We start from the raw sequence: 21498 nt of genomic DNA on the forward strand, positions 1-21498 counted from the left end.
CGAACTGTCCACTTAAAAATGGTTCAGATGGTAAATTTTCTGTTTTGTGTATTTTACCATAATAAACAAAATTGAAAAAAAAAGAAATGGTTATGAAACTGGGACTTAGCCAAGGGGCTTATAAATAAAAAAGTGCTTCAGCCACCTGGTGGGAGGATGTTGCTTCGATTCTGATAACTTGTGCCAGCAGAATCCTCTTCTACCCACCAGAGTACAGTTCTTCTCCCACTGAGCTAAAAGAACCCAGAGCAAATATCTGCCACCCCAGACCACTCCTCACTAAAATTCCTTCTTCCTCCCTCCCTGAGAAGGGAAAGCTCCCCTGAACCACCATCCTGCCACATACGAACTTGCCTTCTGCGCCTTCTCCATGCACCCAACTGAGGACTACCTCCAAGCCTGCTGCAGACAAGAGCCTGTCAAGCAAGCTTTGGGGTCCCCAGGAGCCCCCCTCTCAGCCTCATACCCTCAACAGCTGACATTTCTGGTGTCTAAAGCATCCTGTTACCATCAACTAGGCATAAAGGATAAATGCACGTGACAGAGCGAAATGTCCTCAAGCCTCAAGGCAAGGGTCTCTAAGGACTGTCCAGTCCAATTACTGAGTTCCCATACTCAGAGTGTGACAAGTCCGGAAGTGGGAAGCCAGACTCAGAGCCCACTTCAGGGCCCTGGGGCCAGTCAGAGACCATGCGGCTGTTGTCATAGAAATGCTTTTGCACCTCTAGAAAATGAATCAGTTATCATCTGAGGAAAAGACAGTGAGTCAGAGCATTAAAGCTGGAAGGAACTTTAAGGATGATCTGAGTGGAAAGGGTCTATAATTAAAAAGAAAACATTGGAGGCACAGTCCAGACAGAATCTTGGGCAGAAGCTCCAATACCAAAGCAGATCCAGGTAGAGCTGCTGGGAGCAGGGAGCCTCCCCACTCACCTGTGGCACCTGCAGGTGCTCAGAGTCCCTCACCAGTGTTCCTTGCTTTTAAATTAGGTCGGATTGGACCCATAGTGTACATAACCTCTCTGGCCTGATTTTTCTTATCCAAGGGACCCGAAGGTAAGTTTGTGACCAAGGTCACAGCTTGTTAGTAATAAAACTGTTCACTGGAACCTCAATCTTTTTCCTCTTCCATTGCATCCTAAGCCTGAGTCTGTAAATAGGTTACATACCCAGCCAATATTTCTACAGAGCAGTCACCTTCTCCTAGCCCTTCAAACTGCAGCCTAGAGTAGAAAGCTTCCCAGGCAAGTGGCTGGAAGTCCTCTCTTCACTGCAGAGCCCTGAGAAGTCAGTTTCCACCTGCATTCCCAGTAAAAGCAGCCAGAGGTAAAGAGAATGGAAGTAGAGGTGGTAGCCGGTGCTGGCTGGCACAGCTTGGCTGCCAAACTCATCCACAAAATTGACTTACATTTTAACTTATACAGTTATAACTGACAGAAGTTCAAATCCCAGGAAGAGAGAGAGAAAGGGATTAGAACTAACAGCACAGCGAGCCAGGCACCAAGGAACTCACGAGGTGCTTCTGAGCCCCAGTCCCATCAGTGACTCAGCCCCAACACAGAACCTGTCAGGTACACACCCGGCAGCAGCCTTGCCCTAAAGTATAGACCATGGTGGATGCAAAGGGCCGAATGCCCAAAAATCCACTTCAGCAGGCCTGAGACTGCTTAACAAGAGAAAAGACTAGTGATTCCAGTATAAGGATCATCTATCAATTGAAAATCAGTAAGCAACACTGTACACTATTTTCAGTCAATAGACGGCCCCACACCTGTAGTGTGGCACCTCTGCCATGCTGAATGATAGCAGGGGCCTCTTTATGGTGGCCAAATCCCCACCCGACACTCTAGAAGGCTGGTGTGGGCTCTGCTCACCTCCCTCCCACCACCTGGCCACCAAGGCCAGCCTTGTCATTGCCACCAGACCCAGGAACAGCTGGTACCCTCAGAGCAGGCTGCCCTGGGCTTGGTGCCCCCAGCTGTTCTTAGGTCTCCAAACCTGACAGCTGTGTCCCTGGCCTCCTCTAGGAAGCACCGCCTGGAGAACAGCAAAAAGGGGGAGCGAAGGCTCTGGGAGACCCATCCAAGGAGCTGAGGGCAGGGCTTCTGCCTGCTTCTCCTCATTGCATGATTTAGGGCAGTGAAGGAAAAGGGAAGGCAAAGACAATCACATTTTACAAATAATATATTTATTTCCAAATCATGAATTATAACCAAATTACAGTTCCCTCCAGGTCTGTTTTGCTGCTTTACACAAGGATTAAAAAGACATGATCTCAGCCAAGTCATTCATACACCACACGTCTGGGGCCAGTTTATTTGGACATGGTCGGTCTGGGAGGTCCTGATGCTCTGGAAGCATCTTGGCTGCTCCACAGCCCTGCTCCTTCCAAGCTCCTGCACTGAGAAGCTCCCCTGCCCCTGCAGCAGAGGCTGGCCCGGCAGGAACTGCCCCAGGGCCATGATGTCCACAGATGGAAGGGCTTTGTCTGCAGCCTCTGGGCACTCCTGCCAGAGGGCTCAGGACCCAGTGTGTGGCTGCTACCCTCTCCTAGGACGGCCCCAGCTCACAGCCCAAAGCGGGCCGGCGTGCGGCGAGGGGTCATGGGCTCCCCTTGCTCTTTCCGACCTGGAGTGTAGATCTTTGTAGACCTGGAGACACAAAGAGATGGGTTAAGGACCAGACGGTTCCTCACTCCCTGCAGAGTACACGGCAGACAAGCCTGTGGCCTTGCCGTTTCTAACCCACGTGTGAGGCAGCTTTGGGGCCGAAGGATTTTGCCCCAGCATAATCCCACCCCCAGGCCTCCCCATTTTCAACTAGGAGAGTAACAAAATAAAGGAAGCTCACCTCAAACTGATATCCCTTAAGGAATGTTTAAGGTCAATTTTTAACAACTCCTTTCCTACCCCTAGGTGAGCTGCAGAGGCAGCCTTCCATCCTCCTCACCAGACCACCCCTCCAGAAGGGGAGTAAGAATCTGACCTGCCTTTATCCCCAGCTCCTGGCAGGTAACTCTAAATCCATAGAATTTCCCATGTGATCGGAGTGTCTGTGCTACTCAGGGTGGGCCCCTCAGACCACATCTGAGTTTATGTTGACTCAGGATGGGGCTGGCCTGGCCAGAAACCAGTCCTGGGTTCAAGTAGGGCCTCTGAGCCCTATGACATCAGCCCAACCTCGGGGAAGGGAAGGGCTGGAGGTGGCGCTCAAGCATACAGGCAATGATTCAATCACTCATCCCTATGTAATGAAACCCTGCTAGAAACACCGGGCACCGAAGCTCAGGTGAGCTTCCCTAGTTGGCAAGACTGCATGCACACTGTCACACATTGACATGCCAGGAGGGTAATGTAGTCCTGAGGACAAAGCATGCTTCATAATTGGGACCTCCCAGACCTCATTCTATGCATCTTTCCCTTTGGCTGGGTATGATTTGTATCCTTTTACTAAAATAAAACTGTAATCTTAAGTACAGGACTTTCCTGAGCTCCGAGTCATTCTAGCAAATTACTGAGCCTGAGGGAGTCCACAGGGATCCCCAGATACGTACAAGTTGGTCAGAAGTGAGGGTGACCTCCACACTTGCAGCTGGTATTTGCAGTGAAGGCTGTGTCCTTACCCTATGAGTCTGGCCTAACTCCAGGTACTGCACAGACGCCAAAGTGCAAGGCTCTCTTCTCACCTGTCCACGGTGGTTTCCAACGCCCTTGCTTGTCAGCAAAGCTGGAAGACCTACCCTGCTACACGAGCCCCCCCTCGGGCCCTGAAAATAACTCGACAATGACCAGGAGTTGCAGAGGTATAGCCACCCCTTTAAAGTGTCTGGAACTCCATCCACACCTCCACATGAGGCACAGCAACTTCTGCCACCAATTCACCTTTACACATTCAACCTCTTTTTGCTCATAACCCCACGTCAGGGCCTGCTCTCTGGCTGCCTGCCAGGGTCCCAAGGCTGAAGCTCACCTGCTGCTGCCCAGGGGGCTGCGCTTCTCCTGCTCCTGCCGCCGGGCTCGCAGCTGCTCCTCGGCCAGCGCCATCTCCTCCTCCATGGCAGAGGCTTCCTCCTTGGCCCGACGCCGATTCTCCTACAGAAGTGGAGAGGGGACTGGCTGAGCCTGCTGGGAACCACTGGGACAAGAGGCCTTGTCTGCACCCACATCCCTGCTGCAAAGCAGATACTCTGTCAACCAGGCTGCTCTCAGAGGCAGGGCTACGTGGCTCCCTGCCCCAGCATCAAGGCCACCTTTTCTTTAGCAGCTGAGGCCTGCTTTCCTCCAACGAAAAGACAGACAGTGGACAGTTCAGCCCTAACCCAGCCATGCCTCAGCACTCCACTCAATTCTGTAAGTACATTTTCTTTAAAAAGTCAAGTTCACAGCTCTGCCAAGAAATACAGGAAAACAGGGAAGATGCTGCTGTCTGGCTGGAAAGGACAGGCATGAGGAAGACGTGCGTGGGCCGGTGTGGGGAGGACTATGCTAAGAAGGGGGTAAGCAAAAGCCCAGCAACATCTGCGACCCTAAAGAACAGATCCAGGCAATGGTCATCGATGGACGCTAGAACCTTGAAAAGATGGAGCAGCAGGTAGAGAATCTACACCGAGGACCAGACTGACACCACCAGGAGCACACACTGTCAGAAGTGGGGCCACCTCCCGCCCGGGGACCCAAGGCATGGAGAAGGGTACCAGACCACCCTCCCACAACCAGGCACACTGCGCCAGCGCCTCGGGGCCCACCCAGAGACCAGAGGAATGGAAAAGGGGACCAGACACACCCCAGAACCAGGCACGCCGCCAGCGCCAAGGAGCATGCCAACAACATCACCTCCATGTGCATGGCCCATCACAGCCACCACAATAACCATGACTGCTGCAAAAGCGGCTAGATGCCACAACCACCATACAGGTGGTCTGCCAGCCACTGGAGTGCATTGACACAAGGAGAGTCACCAGCAGTGATAAAGAAGAGGATGTCTCTCTCCACAAAGCCCATTTCAGAGTGACAGAAGCATCTGCTCTACAATAATATTGGGGAAACTGACCACACCTCTCAGCATCAGACAGATCATCTAGGCAACAAATTAACAGAGTAACCATTATTCTTTCAGACAGAGAGAGAAGAAATCTAGGGTAATTAGAAGGGGGGGAGGGGGAGAGACTGGACAAGGGGCATAAAGAATAATTACAATTTGTAACAATATATATGCTAGTAATATTGATTTGATCAACATATCTCAATGTTCAACCCCAAAAATATGTATTATCGATTTTGATTCAATAAATAAACTTAAAAATTAAAAAAATTTAAAAATTAGAAAAAAAGAAGTGGGGCCACCAGGCCTTACGAGCCTGATAGCATCTAAAAGGAAGTTCACAGCACTGCAGGCGTGCATTCTTGCCAAACACAGTTGAACCAGAATCTAACCAAGACTTTAGATTAATTACTAGTCTACAGAAAGCACACAGAATAGAGACACAAGTTAAACACCATATGAGGAAGCAATTGGCCATATATGTAATATGGAATATTCTCAGAACAAATGTCCTGGTTGCCCCAATAAATCAACGTCATTAAAAAAAAAAGATGGGAGCAGAGCCTTCCAGCATAAGAGTTACCACACACAACTGACTGCAATGCTTGGATCCTGATTCAAGCAAATCAATCATAAGAAGTTATCTTTAAGATAAATGGGGAAATCTGAATAAGGACTAGAGACTTCGGTGACATCAAGTATTAATTTTGTTAGCAGTGATAATGGCATTGAAGGTTACATCTAAAAAACAATCCTTTCAAAGACAAATACTTGAGTATTTATGGGTGAAATAACATGATGTCTGAGATGAACTTTAAAATATCCCAGGAAAAAAAAAATGGACGTGTGTGGAGGGAGGTGGGAAGAAGCAGAAAAAGAATGACAGAATGCTGACAATTAGAGGCTAGGGATGAATTCATGGTGGCTTGTTCTACTGTTTTTCCCACTTTTGTGAACATTTGGGCTTTTCAATAATCATTTAAAAAAAAAAAAAGGCTCAGCTGGCCAAGTGCCTGGAGTGGGTGCAGGGAAACCGGTCAGACCAGGCTGGCTGGACCCCAGCTTTGGTGTTTGCAGAGAGGAGGAGGGGTCAGATAATGAGTGCAGTGCCAGCTGAGGGGACGCCATCCCAAAGAAAGCAGCACCAGGGACAGCGCAGGGTCCTCACCTGCCGGGACTTGCCCGCCTGCTTCACACTGTAGAACATGGGGCCCAGCTCTGCCAGCCACTCTCCGTCCACAGCAGTCACGCACTGCATGTACTCCTGCAGGCAGAAGGCAGTGAGGTGGAGGTCACAGGAGGGTCGCGTCCCTCCTAGAGTGGCCCCACCATGAGGAGCCACATGAAAGGGCCCTACCCCAGCCCTGCGAAGCTGGAAATGGCAGGGAAAAGCCCCAGATAGTGAATCCCTTCGCCCATCCAAGTCCTCCATGCTTGAGAAAATGCCCCCTAGTATCCAAAAGAAGAGGCCCAATCTCACAAAACCCTTCTAATGCTACCAGCAGGGTTTGCTCATCCCAAGCAGCAGGTAGGAAGCAATCCTGTCAGCACGGCTGAGGTCACTGTGTGCTAGAGGCTAGCCCTGTGGAAGGCCTCCCCCAACCCCCAAATGAAAGCCAACCTCAAACACCTGCCAAGCACTGCCCCTGGCCTCAAGTCTCCCAAGTTAAAAGCTCATTCCAGAAGGCAGGAGGGGTCACAAAAGCCTGGTCCAGACAGGTGGACCTGTGTTATGCAAGAGCCCTGGAAGACTCACCTTGGTGGTCATGACCAACTCGTGATACACTATATAGTCCGGGGTATAGCCCATTCCAAAGAGAGAACTGGTAGGGTGCAGGTGGCAGGGCATCCCTGTGCGGACATTCACATACTCCCCGATTCCCTAGGGCAAAGATGACAGGCGCCACATCAGGAAAATGCTGCCTATGCATGCAGCTACCCCATCCATAGACACTGTCTTGACACAGGCTTTGGGGGAAGCCCAGAACTGTACAACTGCATCCAGAGAAGGGCATCATGCCAGGAAGGGGCCACAGCCCCACTGAGCTCCCGAGCTTACCTTGAGCTTGGCTGCCTGGTGGAAATAGGCAGCGCAGATGCACTTCCTGACGATGTCCCAGTCGGTGCCACATGAGGCCAGGCTCATCCGCTGCTGCACCATGATGTCCTTGAGTTGAGCCCGCACCTCCCGAACCTAGAGCAGGACACAAGGCAGGCCAGGATGGAGCCTGCCCTCCCTCCCCACCCACCCCCCATGCAACATGCTGCTCATCAGGGCCACCACCCCCACCTTCCGCATGGCCTTGGCATGGATGAAATGATCGTTGCACCAGATGGTAGAGTAATTGTTGTTCTTCCACTGCAGGTAGACGTTCAGGTAGGTCAAATGATCACTCTCGGGGACAGCAAACTTCTCCCGGATTTGATCGCTCTCCTCCTCTCGGCCCTAGATAGGAGAAAAGGAACTAGACTCCAAGCACCGAGCACATTCCAGAGGTTCTCACACCACCACCTGCTCCACACGCAACTTCAAACACATCACCATGCTGTCCTAACCATGTAGGAGACATAAAAATAATTTATAAAATATCCTAAAGAGTGCGGGCTCAGGAACACTGGTACTAGAAGATAGAAAATGCTCTTGCAAATTTCCTGAGAACCACTGATCTAGCCCATCCTTCCTCCTCCCCAACCTGTTAACAGAAAACAGCAAAATCATTCCTTGGAAACTTTGGCTCCTGCCCCTCATTCCATCTGAACGACACAGAGGGGAGCTGTTTCCCTCCCCAACCCTTCCTGGCCCTTCTGGGAGGAGAAAGGAGCCTCCGCCTCCCCACCTTGGGCCTGTAGAAGATGGCCGGGACCGACAGCATGGAGACGATAAGCAGGATCTCGGAGCTGCAGCCCATGTCACAGGACACGATGAGCATCTTGGACAGGGCCGGGTCCAGTGGAAACTCCACCATGAGCCGCCCAGTGGAGGTCAGACCACCTGGAGAGTTGAGCAAGCCCAGATACTCAATGGGACGGCAGAGGAAAGAGAAAGAGAACCCCAGCATCAGTGCCCACGAGGCCCATAGGCTCCTGGCCACCACACCTGTGTTGTCCAGGGCCCCAAGGATCCAGAGCTGGTACATGGAGTTGAGCATGTTGTCCTCCGGTGGCGGGTCCATGAAGTGGAACTGCAGCAGGTCCTGCACCCCAAGTGACTTGAGCAGCAGCACCACATTGGCCAGGTTGGTCCTCTGGATCTCGGGCACCGTGGTGGTCAGGAGTTCATTCTTGTAGGCACTCTGGGTGTAGAGCCTGCCAGGGAGAAAACCCTAGTTCTGCAGCCCCTGCCACCGCACCAGCCTGCCTTAAACAGGCCTGGCTGCCTAAACAGGGACCACGGCAGTAGAAGGTTCCACTTTCTATTCCAGCTTCTCACCACGAGTGTATCCCACAACAGCCAGTACAGATGAAATCCCACAGGTAGGGAGGAGAATTTCTCATTTCCTCTCCCCACCTCCCACCTCTTCTTTGAATCACTCATTTCTACCTATTCAAAACTCTGCCAGTGCCTCCTACGTGCCTGTTTCATTTCTGGAACCAATGAGCTGGGACTAGAATTATGGCTGGGTTTTATTTTCTTAATATTTTTCTTTATTTACTGAATTTCTATAGAGAATACAGTATTTTTGAAAATCAGAACAGGAAAAAAGAGAAAAAGAACCAGTGATGTCATTCATTCAGATCTGTCCTCTGAAGGGAGGCACGCCGTAATCATGGGTCTTCCTCTGCAGGCACGTTCCACAGAGGTCTGCCTCCGACCTTAGAGTTTCCTGGAATGGCTACTCTCCACTCGGTAGCATACAATGAGAACCAAGAAGTGGCAGCCCCATCCCTGGCCACTGGCCTCGGGAATCAGCTCTAGGGCCAGCACCGCTCCCATCCCAGCCCCAGCCCCTGCTCAGCAATCCCAGCGCTGCCCCGGAAAGCAGGCTAGCACAGGGCTCCTACCTGAAACACTGACCTGGGCCCGTCCTGCCAGCTCGCCCTGACCTCTGGTTGGCATTGGCCTGGCTGATAGGGTAGATCTGCAGAGCATCCATGCCAATCCTGGGATTGAAGACCTAGAAGGAGCAGCAAAGAGCTGACTGAGGACAGAGCAAGGGGAAAGGGAGACAGCCTCGAGACAGAGAAAGACAAACCCTGGCTGCCACACTTACAGAGGAAGTGCATTAGCAACACAGGCAGCCATCCTTTTGGAGCCTGGAGCTTCAGGAAATATTCTCATAAACACCTAAAGCAGTTTTCCCCATGAACACCAGCTCTGTGATAGCCATTGAGTTATCTAAGGTATCTACCTCCTCAAGTTGTCACAGGGATTAAATGAATCAATCACATGGCAAAATCTGCACTCAATAAATACTAGCCTCCTCACACCACCTCCACTCCATGTGTGTCCCCCATTCCAGGGCCGAGGACGAGGGCCTGGCTTCCCACCCCCCAAGCCAAGTTAGCTTTGGGTGAAGACCTAGGGCCCCGCCTCCTGTATCTTACCTTACCTTTAATTTGCAATAACCCGAATCAATAACAAACATGATGCCGTCAACAGTCAGAGACGTCTCAGCAATGTTGGTGGCAACAATACACTTGCGAACACCATCAGGAGCCTAGGGCCAAGCGAGACATGCAGAGAAGGAAAACTGAGTCCCTCAGGACAGAAGAGACTACACAAGTGGGAAACAGCCCCCTTCCCACCTGGAGAGTAACATCCCCCCTCTCCTGCCTCCTCTGGGGGACTCCAGGAAACACCCACAAGCAGGGACCCTGAACAGGCATTCCTGCCATCACACCTTCTGGAAGATTTTGGCCTGGAGATCAGAAGGCAGCTGGGAGTAGATGGGTAGCACAGCCAAGGCAGGTGCATTCTCCAGTTCCTCCAGGTGCTCCACAATCTGGTCTGAGGTCACCTGAGGGCACAGGGAGCTGCCATGAGACACTGGAGCCCCAAACTCTCATACACAGGACACACCAGACATCACGGTAGCAACCACGGCACTCACCTCGATGTCCTCTTGGCCAGGCATGAAGATAAGGATGTCTCCCGGGGCCCCCGACAGGTGCACCTGCAAGGACTGCTTCACTGCAGCCTCCACGTAATCCTCCTGTGGGGTCTGCAACACCAGCCACAGCAAGCAGGCGCAGGGGAGTGTCAGAAACACAGACCAGGTGCCCTCTGGGAACCCACACCCACTCACTGGTCTGGGCTGGAGCAGCAGGCTTGCAGGGCTGCCGCACCTGCACATGGGCCTGACTGTGGGGCCCTACAAAAAGTCCCAGAGCCTCCCTGAGCCCCATACTTCAGCTCCAAAGAAACAAGGAAACAAAACCTCCCTCAGAGCACTGTCCTTTGTCCCCGAGTCCTGGAGCCACAGGCTGCCCTATTTGCCCCACAGCACCCACAACATCCTCCCCGAGTCAGAGCCTACCCACCTCACACCCTCCGACTGGCTTCTCATCAGAGAAGCACATGGCATAGAAGGGTTAGTTCAAAAAATGGAGGAATCCGGCACCTTGCTGAAGAGGATGTCAACAGGGAAGGTACGACCAGGGATGTGGAAGATAGGAACATTCCCGAAAAAGGCAGCAAATTTCTCTGCATCCATAGTGGCTGATGTGACGATGAGCTTCAGGTCTGAGCGCCGAGCCACAACCTGACAGAAGAGGTCACACAGAGCTGCCCATAGGATTAGGACCCTTGGCTCCCACCCTCCAGTATCATTAGTCCCAAATAAACCAGAAGCCAAAGCTGACAAATAGCATATTAGAATCTTAACGACCCTGAAGACTGAAGCCACAGAGCTGTGCCCAAGCAAACCATGAGTCACTCAGCTGAGCAAGAACAGAGTAAACTACAACCCAGGTCTCAGCCGGCAACCAAGCCTCAGGGAACACTCTGGCCTGTCAGAGACTCCCTCAGCATCCCCAGATTAGCCCCAGGCCATCTGGAGTGCCCCGCTCACTAACTACCAGAAGGGTGCAGTCAAAGCCTCAGGGGCACAGAGGGACTGGCCCCCCCCTCACAGGCCTCACCTCGCGGAGCAGCCCAAAGAGCACGTCAGTGTTGAGGGAGCGCTCGTGGGCCTCGTCCATGATGATGGCACTGTAGTGATCCAGGTCGGCCTCCCGCAGAGACTCTCGCAGCAGAATCCCATCAGTCATGTATTTGATCAGGGTGTTTTCTGAAGTGCAGTCTTCGAAGCGGATGGCATAACCCACCTAGAGGTCAGTGAGATGGCTCAGACACTCTGGCCACCAGCTGGCCACCGGCACACACCACGCTGGGGTCCAGGCCTTGGTGATCACGCCCTCCAGAACAAATGGACAGAAGCTATAGGGAACTACAGGCTCAGCCCTTGCACCTGCTCACCTCCTCACCGAGGCTGCCCCCCATCTCCTCGCTGACTCTCTTGGCCACCGACATGGCAGCCACACGGCGCGGCTGCGTGCACCCAATCATCCCATAGTCTGTGTAACCGTCTTCATGCAAGTACTGGGTCAGCTGAGTGGTCTTCCCACTCCCTGTCTCCCCAACCACGATCACGATGCTGTTGTCTCTACAAGGAACAGCAGGCACAGGGCTAATCAGCCCAAGTGGGAGGCCAACTCCAAGCCTTTGCAAGCCTCTGAAAGCCTCTGCTGCTTCTTAGCCCCAAGGATAGCAACCCAAGGAGTACGCCACTTAGAGAGGAGAATTTCACTGGGAAAACAGCCTCTTACTGAGATACCACTGAAATGTGTGGAATAAGGTGAGGTTTGAACAGGTGAGCTAAAACAAAATGATACCATCTTGTTACATTATGCAGTGTAGCCCAGGGCAACCAGGTCAGAGGGAAAAAACTATTTCCCCTCTCCATCTGATGCAATGCACAAAAGAAAAAGAGCTCCCAAGTAAACACAAAGACCAATAGGACCCCTGATTCAATACTGGAATTCTTGGGGCCCACATGGAGTTACCTGATAATAGTGAGTAGCTCCTGCTGCACTGCAAAGATCGGCAAGTACTGCCTCTGCTCCAGGATCGACTTCTTCTTTGCAAATTCACTGCTGGCTTCACTCTTTTTCTTCATGTGATCCGCAAACTTCTGCTCTGTCCTGGGAACATACAGCAGCCTAAGCGCCCTGCACAATTTCCCATACTGTCCTTCTTGACTGGGTCACTGTCCTTCTTCCTACCCAGAAGAAGCACTTCGACAAGCAGCAATAAATCTCTGAGACACCAAAACTGCCAGGTAATCTGAGACGTTTCCTGTCAGCCTAAGGACTGAACTGCTATGTGAGAATCCATCATTCACAACATACCCGACACCCCAGGGTCAAGCAGAGCTAAATAAGGGTCAGAGGAGTTACAGATTACCCAGTGGGCAAATCCTCTGCCCTAAATAGAGTTTGACCAGAAGACGAGCTGAAATCAATCACCAGGTCACTAACTTGTAGCAGACACCCTTGGCAATTTCAGCATAACACTTAAAGAGCTAAAATAGCCGCATGGACCTTCTGGGAAGTTATGGTTGCAGAGCGCCCAATGTAGGTCACATTTCCTCTCTCCTCCTGGCAGGGCAGCATAGTCTGGAAGCCTACAGTTTCCAAGAACTATGAGGACTGTCTGTCCCACTTAATCTTCACCTGCAGCTTCTACAGAAAGCACTCCATGTCTGACACATGCACACACCCCAAGACTCAGAAGCACTACGCAATTTTCCCAAGACCACACAGCAAAAAGATAGCAGCTCAGTACTACATAGTCCACACGATCTTCTGCCCACCCCTCCCCCAAAAGACTCTTCCTCCATCAGATCTTCCCCCTACTCTGTCAAGCTTCCTATTTCTAATTTCACCCAGTCCCTCCTGGCCACCTAACAATACCTAAGGGATTAAATCAACTAGAGACTAAGGAGGGCTGATTAATAGTACTAACTTCTCATTAGGGACACTTGATACGGAAGTACAGAGGTGACAGTTCAGTAGGTCTTGAAAGCATTCAAAGGATGAGAATAGCAAGGGCCATTTGAGTCCAGCCACATACCCAATGCAGGAATCCCAATAAACAGTTCCCCAATATCTGCTCAAAAACCTCCATGAACAGAGACGTCACTACCTGATAAGATAGCCCTTTCTGTTTTAGAACCTCTGTTAAAAATATTTCTTCCTTAAATTGAACTGAAACCTGACTAAGGGAGCAAACCCCATCTTCCCATACTGAACACCTGACAGATATGTTAGCCAAGCATGGGCTCTGAAGTGAGGCAGTCTGTGTCTGATCCTAACTCTGTCATTTACTAGCTGGACAACCTCGGACAAATTACTTAACCTCCCTGGGTCTCATTCTCCTTATAATGCTACCTGACATAGAGGAAGCTCCTATGCTAGTGGCAGTGGTGGTGGTAGAAATAACACTCAGGAAAAGTTAAAGATGGTAGAAGAGAAACCAGGAGGAAGAGATAGGAAAAGAGCAGTAGATTCGGAGTGAAAATTTGTCATTTTCCTATTCACAAGCTGTGCAGTCTATCAACTCCACCATGATTGCCCTCAAGGGCCCCCAGCAGCCGCCTACCTGTAGTCCACCTTCCCATCTTCCGTCAGACCCTTATCTGGCTCTTCCTCTTTTTTGACACCCATTATATCCCCTAGTTTGGTCCCAGCCAGTTCCCAGTGTTTGTGCTGAGCCTGAAAAAGACAAGAAAAGTAAGTCTGCTCCATCCTGTGACATGACTGTGGTCGATGGGAAGTCAATCCGGCTGGTGACAGGCTTCGTCTGGCAGGTGGTAGATTCGCATGGGCACTGGTGGCCCAAGCCATGCACAACAAGCCTCAAGTCTCAGCCCTAACAGCAGGCCCTGTGACTGTCCTAACAGGAGTCTTAGAACAGGATTTCTGCCTTTGCAGTCTAATGAGATTTTTTAAAAGAAGAATAAAGAATAGAAAAGTACATGTAGACTTCCCAGCCCCAGGTGACAAGAAACCTACCTTTTTGCGTTCCTTTTGCTCTCTGTGTTTCCGCACTGTTTGGCTGCCTTTTCGAGCAATAATAGCCAGGTCAGAAGTGGCATCCTTGACTGGAATCACAGGCTCTGGCTGCAGGAGGTTGAGGAAGAAGAGAATTCCCCACTGGTCACTAAAGTCAGCAAGAATATTCATTTCCTAATGGCCCTAGTAAATGAAGGGGGTTGCCACCCCATCGTGATCGGGGCTTTTTTCCTGATCTCTCTCTCTCTGTCTCTCCCCACTCCAGGTCTTTCTGAGCTTCCTTCCCTCTGGCCACAGAGGAACCGCACCTGCTTGGTGAAGACAATGCGCCCGTCTAGGAAGGGAGGCACCAGGTTGTGCACCATCAGGTGCACCTTGGCCGCATTATCCTCTTCAAAGTCCTCGTCCACTTCTAGCCGATGGACCACCCCACTGGTGAGCATGCGGTTGGTCTCCCAGCGCTCGTTATCCTGTGAGGGCACAACAGAGGTCACGATCAAACTGCAACTGAAAGGTTGCCCAGAGAGGTCACCAGGCAAGTCCACATATCAAGTCCCAACAGAAGGGCCATGGGTGGCCTAGAGATGTCCCAGCCCTCTCTATCCTTACACAGAGGAGTTGCTGATTCCAAATCCCCTGCAATACTTTGTTCCAAGAAATAGCACCTTACATCTAAGTCAGGACCTCTAGATGGACACCATGAATGGGGACCATCCCCACTCTGAGCCCCACTCAGAACCATAAAGAGCACAGACCGCAGAGGCAGGTCTCACCATACCCATTTCCATCAACAGCACCCCTCAAGGAAGGACTGCCAAAAGAGAAGTACAAGCTGGGCTTTTCTTAAGCCACTTGAACGCCCTTCTCCCACTCTCCACCTCCAGGTACACCTGGATCAGGTCCTCTTGGCAACGGGGAGACAAGCTGCACTGTCCTCACTTGGACCTGACCTCTGCTTCTCCCACGTGCCCCCCACGCCAGCTATGAATCCGCTCCAACTACCGTGGGCAGCCTCACCTCATTGATCTGTCTGCGCTGGGCTGAAATCCGCTTCTGTTTCTGTTTGTGCAGATGCTGTTCACGCCGCCTCACATAGTCCTCGGAAGAGTAGGCCAGGGGATTGTGGAACTCGTCGTACCCCTCATCCATCATGTACCAGTCCCGGTCAGCTTGCTGCAGGCCAGGAGACAAAGCGGCGAGAACAAGGGTCAGGTCAGGTTTATGCACAAGACACAACCACAAGGAGGGGAGAAGCTTGGTAAGACGTCACTGATGCGGCAGAGCATCACTCGCTAGAGGGGCAAGAGAGCAGGCTCCTGGAGGACAGCTACAGTGGGAGACGTCGTCCATCTATGACTTCATGTGGCCGCCCATCACAACAGCAGTTCTTAGATTTGCCACATGGTGGCAGCAATACAAAAGAAGAGTTAGACCTTACCTGCTGCGGTAAGTGAGATGTTTCCCTAGGCAGCCTGTGCCTCTGGTAGGAGATTCCAGGGCTTTGGGACTGAACAGGATTCAGCTGCCCTAGGACTGCTGTGCCAAGTGTAAGCCCCCTCGTCAAAGCACAATCCCACTAGAGGGTCACTTGCGGCTCTGTGCTCTGGCCCCCTACACCTGGGACGGCCACCACCCCTTGTTCAGCCCCTCAAACATGTACAGCTTTTACCCTCTGGTCATCTTCCCACTGCTGCCGTTCCTCCTCTGTATCAAATGAGATTCCTTCCTCGCCATCCTCGCGTCTTCCTGAAGGAGAACAGGTGGCATGTCAGTACACACTGAGACCCTGGCTTACCCCCAGCAGGATGGGACAGATCTGTGAAGCCACACGGCTCCAGAGATGCAGCCCCTGCTCAGCTCACCAGCCCTTACCTCGGCCCCTGGACAGGCGTGGGGTGGACCCCAGGTGTCTTCTGTCATCGGCCCACTCATTGTACTTGTAGGAGGGAGTGGGCAGAGGTGTGTCATCTGAGTACTTGCTCCTCACAGACCTGCGAGACAGCAGAACCAGCATCACCAGTCACTGAGCACAGCCATGCCTCCCTGGCCGCCATCTGCTCTCCCTGCCAGATCCCCAGCTACCCAAACAGAGAACCTGGGCTGCTCCACCCCAAACATCACCTGTCCCGATCTCGAGTGGACAGCCGATGGCTCCGCTCAGAATCCCGATAGGAAGGCGTTGGGGAGGGCGATTCCCACTGCGAGCGCCTCGAGGAGCCATAGCCGCTGTCCTCTTCCTCCCAGGTAGACCTTGAAGGGGTGGCTGCATCTGGGCCACAAAAGACACAGCCAAAGGAAATATCTAATTTAACCAAGACATGGCCCTAGAGCCCTTGCCAAAAGTCAACTCCCCAGATCTGTTTCTTTTACTATTTATAAACCTTTCACCTATTTGTAATTGATAAGATGGTTTTGATGGTTTTTGGAGATATTTGAATTTTAATGTTCCATTTTTCATTCTGTATTTATAATGACATTTTAAGGAATATTCATTTACATCTGCAAACACATCCCTCTTGAATATAAATAATCCTTTTACGTAAGTCTTTCTTCTTCCCCCTGGCTCCCTATTCTTTCCTGCCTTTTGGAAAACTTGCCATTCAGCAAACCAGCCTGTCACCTCAAGGAAGCACATCCATCTCAACAGAGACATGCAGGGCTGTTCCCACTTGACTCAGAACCAAGTATTCCAGAGGCTCGTGCTGGAATCAGGAATTCTGACTCATTGCCTCAGCAATCCCACTGAGGATGGGTTCACTCATTCTGCCTTTTATGCACTTGAACCCTCACAGACCACCACAGAAAACAGCTAAGTCTACCTTTAGGTCGATGCCGTGGGCTCTCTGGTTCATTTCTTCTGCCGCTACGCTCTGACCCTCCATCTCGCTCCGATCTGCTGCTGTGTCTGCTTCTATCCCGCTCTTCTGTGAAGAATTACACACAGAGCCAAAAAGTGTGTACCCTGCCTTAACATACACCTTTCTTCACCCTAGAGAAAGGACAGGTCTTCCCACTCACTCGCAGGTGCTACCTGCACTGCTCTAATGGGATCCATGGGTTCCTGAAACTCACATACTCCCATTCTATCCAGGGGAGAAAATGGTTACTGGCTAGAAAGTTTCAAATTCGTAGTAACAGCTATTTTCCTGCAAGAATTCAAAAAAGAATAGTTACAAGCCTACAGTGAATAGTTTTTTAATAGTTACAAGTCTATAAGCTATAAAACAAATAACACTGAGCAAAGTCAGCACTAGATTTTATGTCTAGCTTCGCTCCATAGCACTGTCCTTTCTCTATCAACCAACACTGTTGTAAACTCTCCTTTCTTATACATATTTCCCATTATCTCCTCTATCACCAATTTTCATAATAAAATGAACACCACACACTCAAGCAAAGCAGCTGTGTGTGTTATAAGCAACAAGTCTTGTCTTAATCTGCCTGCTATTCTCAATCTGAATAGGGTCAGAACCAATCAGACTGATATCATGCAAACAGGGCTCCCCAATTAACGGGCGTTATAAAAACTGCAACAGGAAAAAGGCTGACATGTTTATTTAAATTGTCGGGCCGTGCCCACAGCGCACTCGGGAAAGTGCGGTGCTGGGAGCGCACCAGCGCTCCCGCCGCAGGTTCAGATCCTATATAGGGATGACCGGTGCGCTCACAGCGCTCACTGGCTGAGCGTGGTGCGGCCGGTCTCAAAAAGGACAAATAAATAAATAAATAAATAAATTGTAACAGGCAACAGGAACTATGCTGGACAGTTTACCTTTCTCTCTTTTGCGGTCATGGTCTCGATCCCGCGATTTCTCCTTCCGATCCTTTTCTTCTTTGGATGAGGCATAGACACCATGTTCCCGTCGCTCTCTCTCTCTCTGCCGACTGCGTTCCCAAAACTCTTCACTCACACCACCAGGATGGGATGGAGTCTCTACCCGAGCAGATCGATAATGTCTGAAATAGGGAGGGCAAGTGGCAAAGGGCCCTCCAGAGGAGAAAACCTTGCCCCGCAACCTTTGGCTGGGCCCAACAACTGATCTGCCCTTTTCTACTTTATCTCTCTGGTACTGCAGGCTTACATATGATGACAACCCAAGCCATTTCTAGTCTCCATCACCTACTCTTTAGTTACCTTTGAATTTTCTCCACAAATCTGAAGAAAATACCAATTCCTACCTACCCTCAATATTACAGAATCATAATGAAACCATAAAGCTGTAAATATTCAATAGAAAAACTGGGAGATAAACATGGGATGTTATTTTCTGACCTCCATTCGCATTCCCTTCAAGCCAGCCCATCCTAAGGCCTTTACCTGTCTTTCCGGCTACTTCGGCCAGCCTGGTCACCGCCTTCTTCCTCAGTATCTCGCTGGTCATCCTTGCTCTCTTCCCAGTCCTTGTAGGAAGAGATTCTGGACTTCTTCTTGTCCTCCCCATCATCCTTCTCCTCTCGCTCCCTCCGTTTCAGGGAAGCCAGCAAGTCCAGTCCCAGCAATGAAGGGCGAGGAGCGGGGGCCTTGAAGACATGCTGCTCGCTGGCCGCACTTTTGGTCTTGCAAATAAGACCACCAACCTGAGAGTCCAGATCAGTGCCTTCCAATCGATGGATTGAGGCATCCTCACTGGTTTCCTCCATCAGTTTCTAGGATTTCTCTGGAAGAAACGTAAATCATTTGGTAATGGACATAAGAGGGAAGAAGGCTTGGCTCTTCTATAACCCAGAAAAACTGCAGTTATGGGTATATTTAGCTGGTTAACCCTCCCCCTCACCCAAGACCAGGACTTCTTTTGCTACCTCTTGCCAAGACCTTTCCATCGAGTCAGTGACAATCTCAAAAGACTCTCCTAGTCCCACCCAAGAGATACCCCAAATAGCTACTTACACACCCCCCACACACACACAGAGGGCATCATCTGGGCAAGAACAGGCCCCCCTAAAGGACTCTCACTAGAGCGTGATGGCATCTATAATGGAAGTGTAGGGGAACCACCACTAAATCTGAGTCGGAAAGCTCAATTAGAAACCAGGCTCTTGATATTTTCTACCTATATGATGATAAGCAAATAATTTAACCTTTGGTTAGCCATAATTCTGTATCTGTAAAAATGGAAACAATTTTTGCTTTATCTAATCCATGCAGTTACTATGAGAATCAAACAAAGTGTATGTGAAAGTGCTCTATAACCATAGTTATAAAAATGTAATTGTTACATTATTTTATTTGCTATGCTCCCATATACTGATTGGTCCCTCACCAAGTTTTCACATAAGTTCTACCTCTCCCTCCCTTTAAACCACAAATACAGGAGAGTAGAGATGGGGTATAAGGCTACCATCCACGTTCTCTATATTTTAGTAGGTTTTCTTGGACCAGTTGTGTTTTGTAGACAAGAATTATCTCGCAGCAGGTAAAATCAGTTTAAAAACAATCCACATACACCAGAAATATTTATGAGAAACACTAGGTTAAGAAATGGTGTAACTGAAAAGTATTTAAGGGACTATAGACTTCCTGGCACTCAACTCATAACAAATTTCTCTTTCTCTCCTACTACACACCACTCACTTATAAACATACATCTATTCTGTGTACTTGGATAATTCCCCTCCTTCCCACAAGTTAGTGAAGCAAAGGAACTGTCGAGAGGTAAAATACCACTAGAATCCAGACTTTTCTGCCAAGCTCTAATTTAGATGAACAGTTCTACAGAGGAGCATTGCCAAACACACTGGAACACACAATATGAATGCAGAAACAAGAGTTACATTTTGAAAATGCCACGAGGGGGCTGGCCCGGTGGCGCACTGCTACAAGCGTGCCGCTTGGGAGTGCGGCGGCGCTCCCGCCGAGGGTTCGGATCCCACATACAGACCGGTTCCCGCTCACTGGCTGAGCGAGGGGCACAGCACCGAGGGTTGCGATCCTGTTGCCGGTCCCGGTCCCGTATGGGCGTGACACTGAGGGTTGCGATCCATTGCCGGACACGAAAAAAGACAAAAAGGAAAAGCTTTATTCTGGAGTCAGTATTTTCAGAGATTGCATCCTTACTTCACATTTGTGTAACTGTAACAGAAGTAAAACCACCCATCTTGGGCCAGATTGGCAGTATTAATGCCACAAGGCAGAATAAAAAAGGGAAAGCTGCATACTGGTGACATCTGTATGCATGTAAGGAAATCCAGACAGAAAGGTAAAGATACACAGGCTCTGCTCAGCAGTTGTATGAATTAAGAAATATGCCCCTAGAATGCCTTTCTATGCAGGTGAGGGAAATTTCTATGTCTTGTGGGCTGCTCTGACCCAGTGCCTGGCAAAAAAAAAAAAGTTTGGCGAATAAAGAATGAATGAATTTAAACTTATTAAAGGGGAACAGGAAGTCAGACATTTCTAGAGACAGCAAGGGAAGATACCAGCAATATAGGACAGGAATCTGAGAGAGCGGACTTAACTAGCTGCCTGGGAGACCAAACAAGGAGTTAAAGAGAAAGTCTGGAGAAGGATTAATGCCAAAAAAAAAAAAGAGCCACATGAAGTACGAGAAAAACAGTGAAGAAAGAACCTGGATTTACTCATTCAACAAGTATTCATTGAGTGCCTCCCTGGCCAATCGCTGTTCTCGGCAACAGGGATAGAGACAAGAACGAAACAGACAAAAATCCCCGCCCAGCTGGGGCTGACATCTATTCGAAGAGAACGCCCACTAGGGTGCCTGCTGAAGACACACTGGGAGAGAGAACAGGAAAACACGCGAACCCAACTCGGGCTCGGCGGCCGTCGGAGTGGGCTAAGGCGGAGGCCTGAGGAAGGGCTCAGGGCCACCCCGGGCAGCATCCCTGCATCTCAGTGAGGCCGCTCCAGGCAGCAGGATACGACCAGAAAAAGGAGAAAGGCCGGGACAGGCAGGACGGGCGCAGCATCCCTGAAGTGCGTAAGGCAAACTGGGTGACAGGGACAAGAGAGGAACTTCCCAAACCGAGGCCCGAACCTGAGCTGGGCACAGAGATCCTCCTCCTGGAGCCGCCATGATTGGCGAAGGGCAGGTAAGAAACGAAGAAGGGACACTCACCTCACTAACCGCGACTCTTGGGACCCTTCTGTCCCGGATTCTGGGGCGCGGGCGCCGCCTCCCCTCGCTCAGACGGCCTCAAAGAACCAAAACCAGCACCTTGAAAGCGGCCATTATTGTCCCATAGTACCGTGCGCGGCCCCCTCTATCCGTCCGATGATACCATCGAGAGCAGTCCGGAAAACGCCGTTTCCTGGATCCGAGTTTAGGACAGAATATGACCAGACTCTCAGGGCTAGAGTGTCCCCCTCTGGAGCTCTTGCGACCAATCACACTTAGTCTGAGAGGCGACACCCCGCCTCTAATCTGAGGACGGGGACGGGAGTGCAAAACGGAAATAGGTCGGCCATGTTTAATGAGGGCGGAAGTG

At 50.5% G+C, this 21498-nt stretch overlaps 1 protein-coding gene across 3 annotated transcripts; it reads right to left on the bottom strand.

Moving 5' to 3' along the window:
- Nucleotides 1-2166: 2166 nt before the first annotated feature.
- On the bottom strand, nt 2167-21445 carry DHX38 (DEAH (Asp-Glu-Ala-His) box polypeptide 38). Of its 3 annotated transcripts, none has more exons than XM_008587977.1 (27): nt 21129-21445; nt 18374-18713; nt 17828-18012; nt 16875-16979; nt 16177-16324; nt 15928-16046; nt 15725-15801; nt 15073-15228; nt 14364-14525; nt 14056-14163; nt 13643-13755; nt 12046-12183; nt 11459-11645; nt 11122-11307; nt 10602-10742; nt 10092-10202; nt 9882-9998; nt 9591-9698; nt 9043-9155; nt 8138-8346; nt 7878-8032; nt 7331-7486; nt 7100-7234; nt 6797-6922; nt 6209-6304; nt 3970-4091; nt 2167-2651 (listed from the first exon to the last, which is right to left on the bottom strand). In XM_008587977.1, exons 2-27 carry the CDS (start codon nt 18694-18696, stop codon nt 2567-2569), a joined length of 3681 nt encoding a protein of 1226 aa, XP_008586199.1. In that variant the 5' UTR covers nt 18697-18713; nt 21129-21445; the 3' UTR covers nt 2167-2566. The 3 variants fall into 3 exon arrangements, with proteins under 3 accessions (XP_008586199.1, XP_008586200.1, XP_008586201.1); XM_008587978.1 differs by having other exon boundaries at nt 10092-10154; nt 21129-21223; XM_008587979.1 differs by lacking the exon at nt 16875-16979 and having other exon boundaries at nt 21129-21223.
- Between the last annotated feature and the right edge of the window lie 53 nt (nt 21446-21498).

This window comes from Galeopterus variegatus, unplaced genomic scaffold (genome assembly GCF_000696425.1).
Source record: "Galeopterus variegatus unplaced genomic scaffold, G_variegatus-3.0.2 Scaffold4613, whole genome shotgun sequence".
NCBI classification, from domain to species: domain Eukaryota; kingdom Metazoa; phylum Chordata; class Mammalia; order Dermoptera; family Cynocephalidae; genus Galeopterus; species Galeopterus variegatus.

Bases quoted from the DNA above. Each gene is read 5' to 3' on its own strand.
- DHX38 (XM_008587977.1), bottom strand. From the start codon at position 18,696: ATGGAGGAAACCAGTGAGGATGCCTCAATCCATCGATTGGAAGGCACT. The intron at 15,229-15,724 runs GTAAAAGCTGTA...CCTGGCCTGCAG, and splicing joins AGTGGGAAGATGACCAGAGG to CAAGCTGACCGGGACTGGTA. The intron at 13,756-14,055 runs GTAGGTTTCTTG...TGTCTTTTTCAG, and splicing joins AGCAAAAGGAACGCAAAAAG to GCTCAGCACAAACACTGGGA.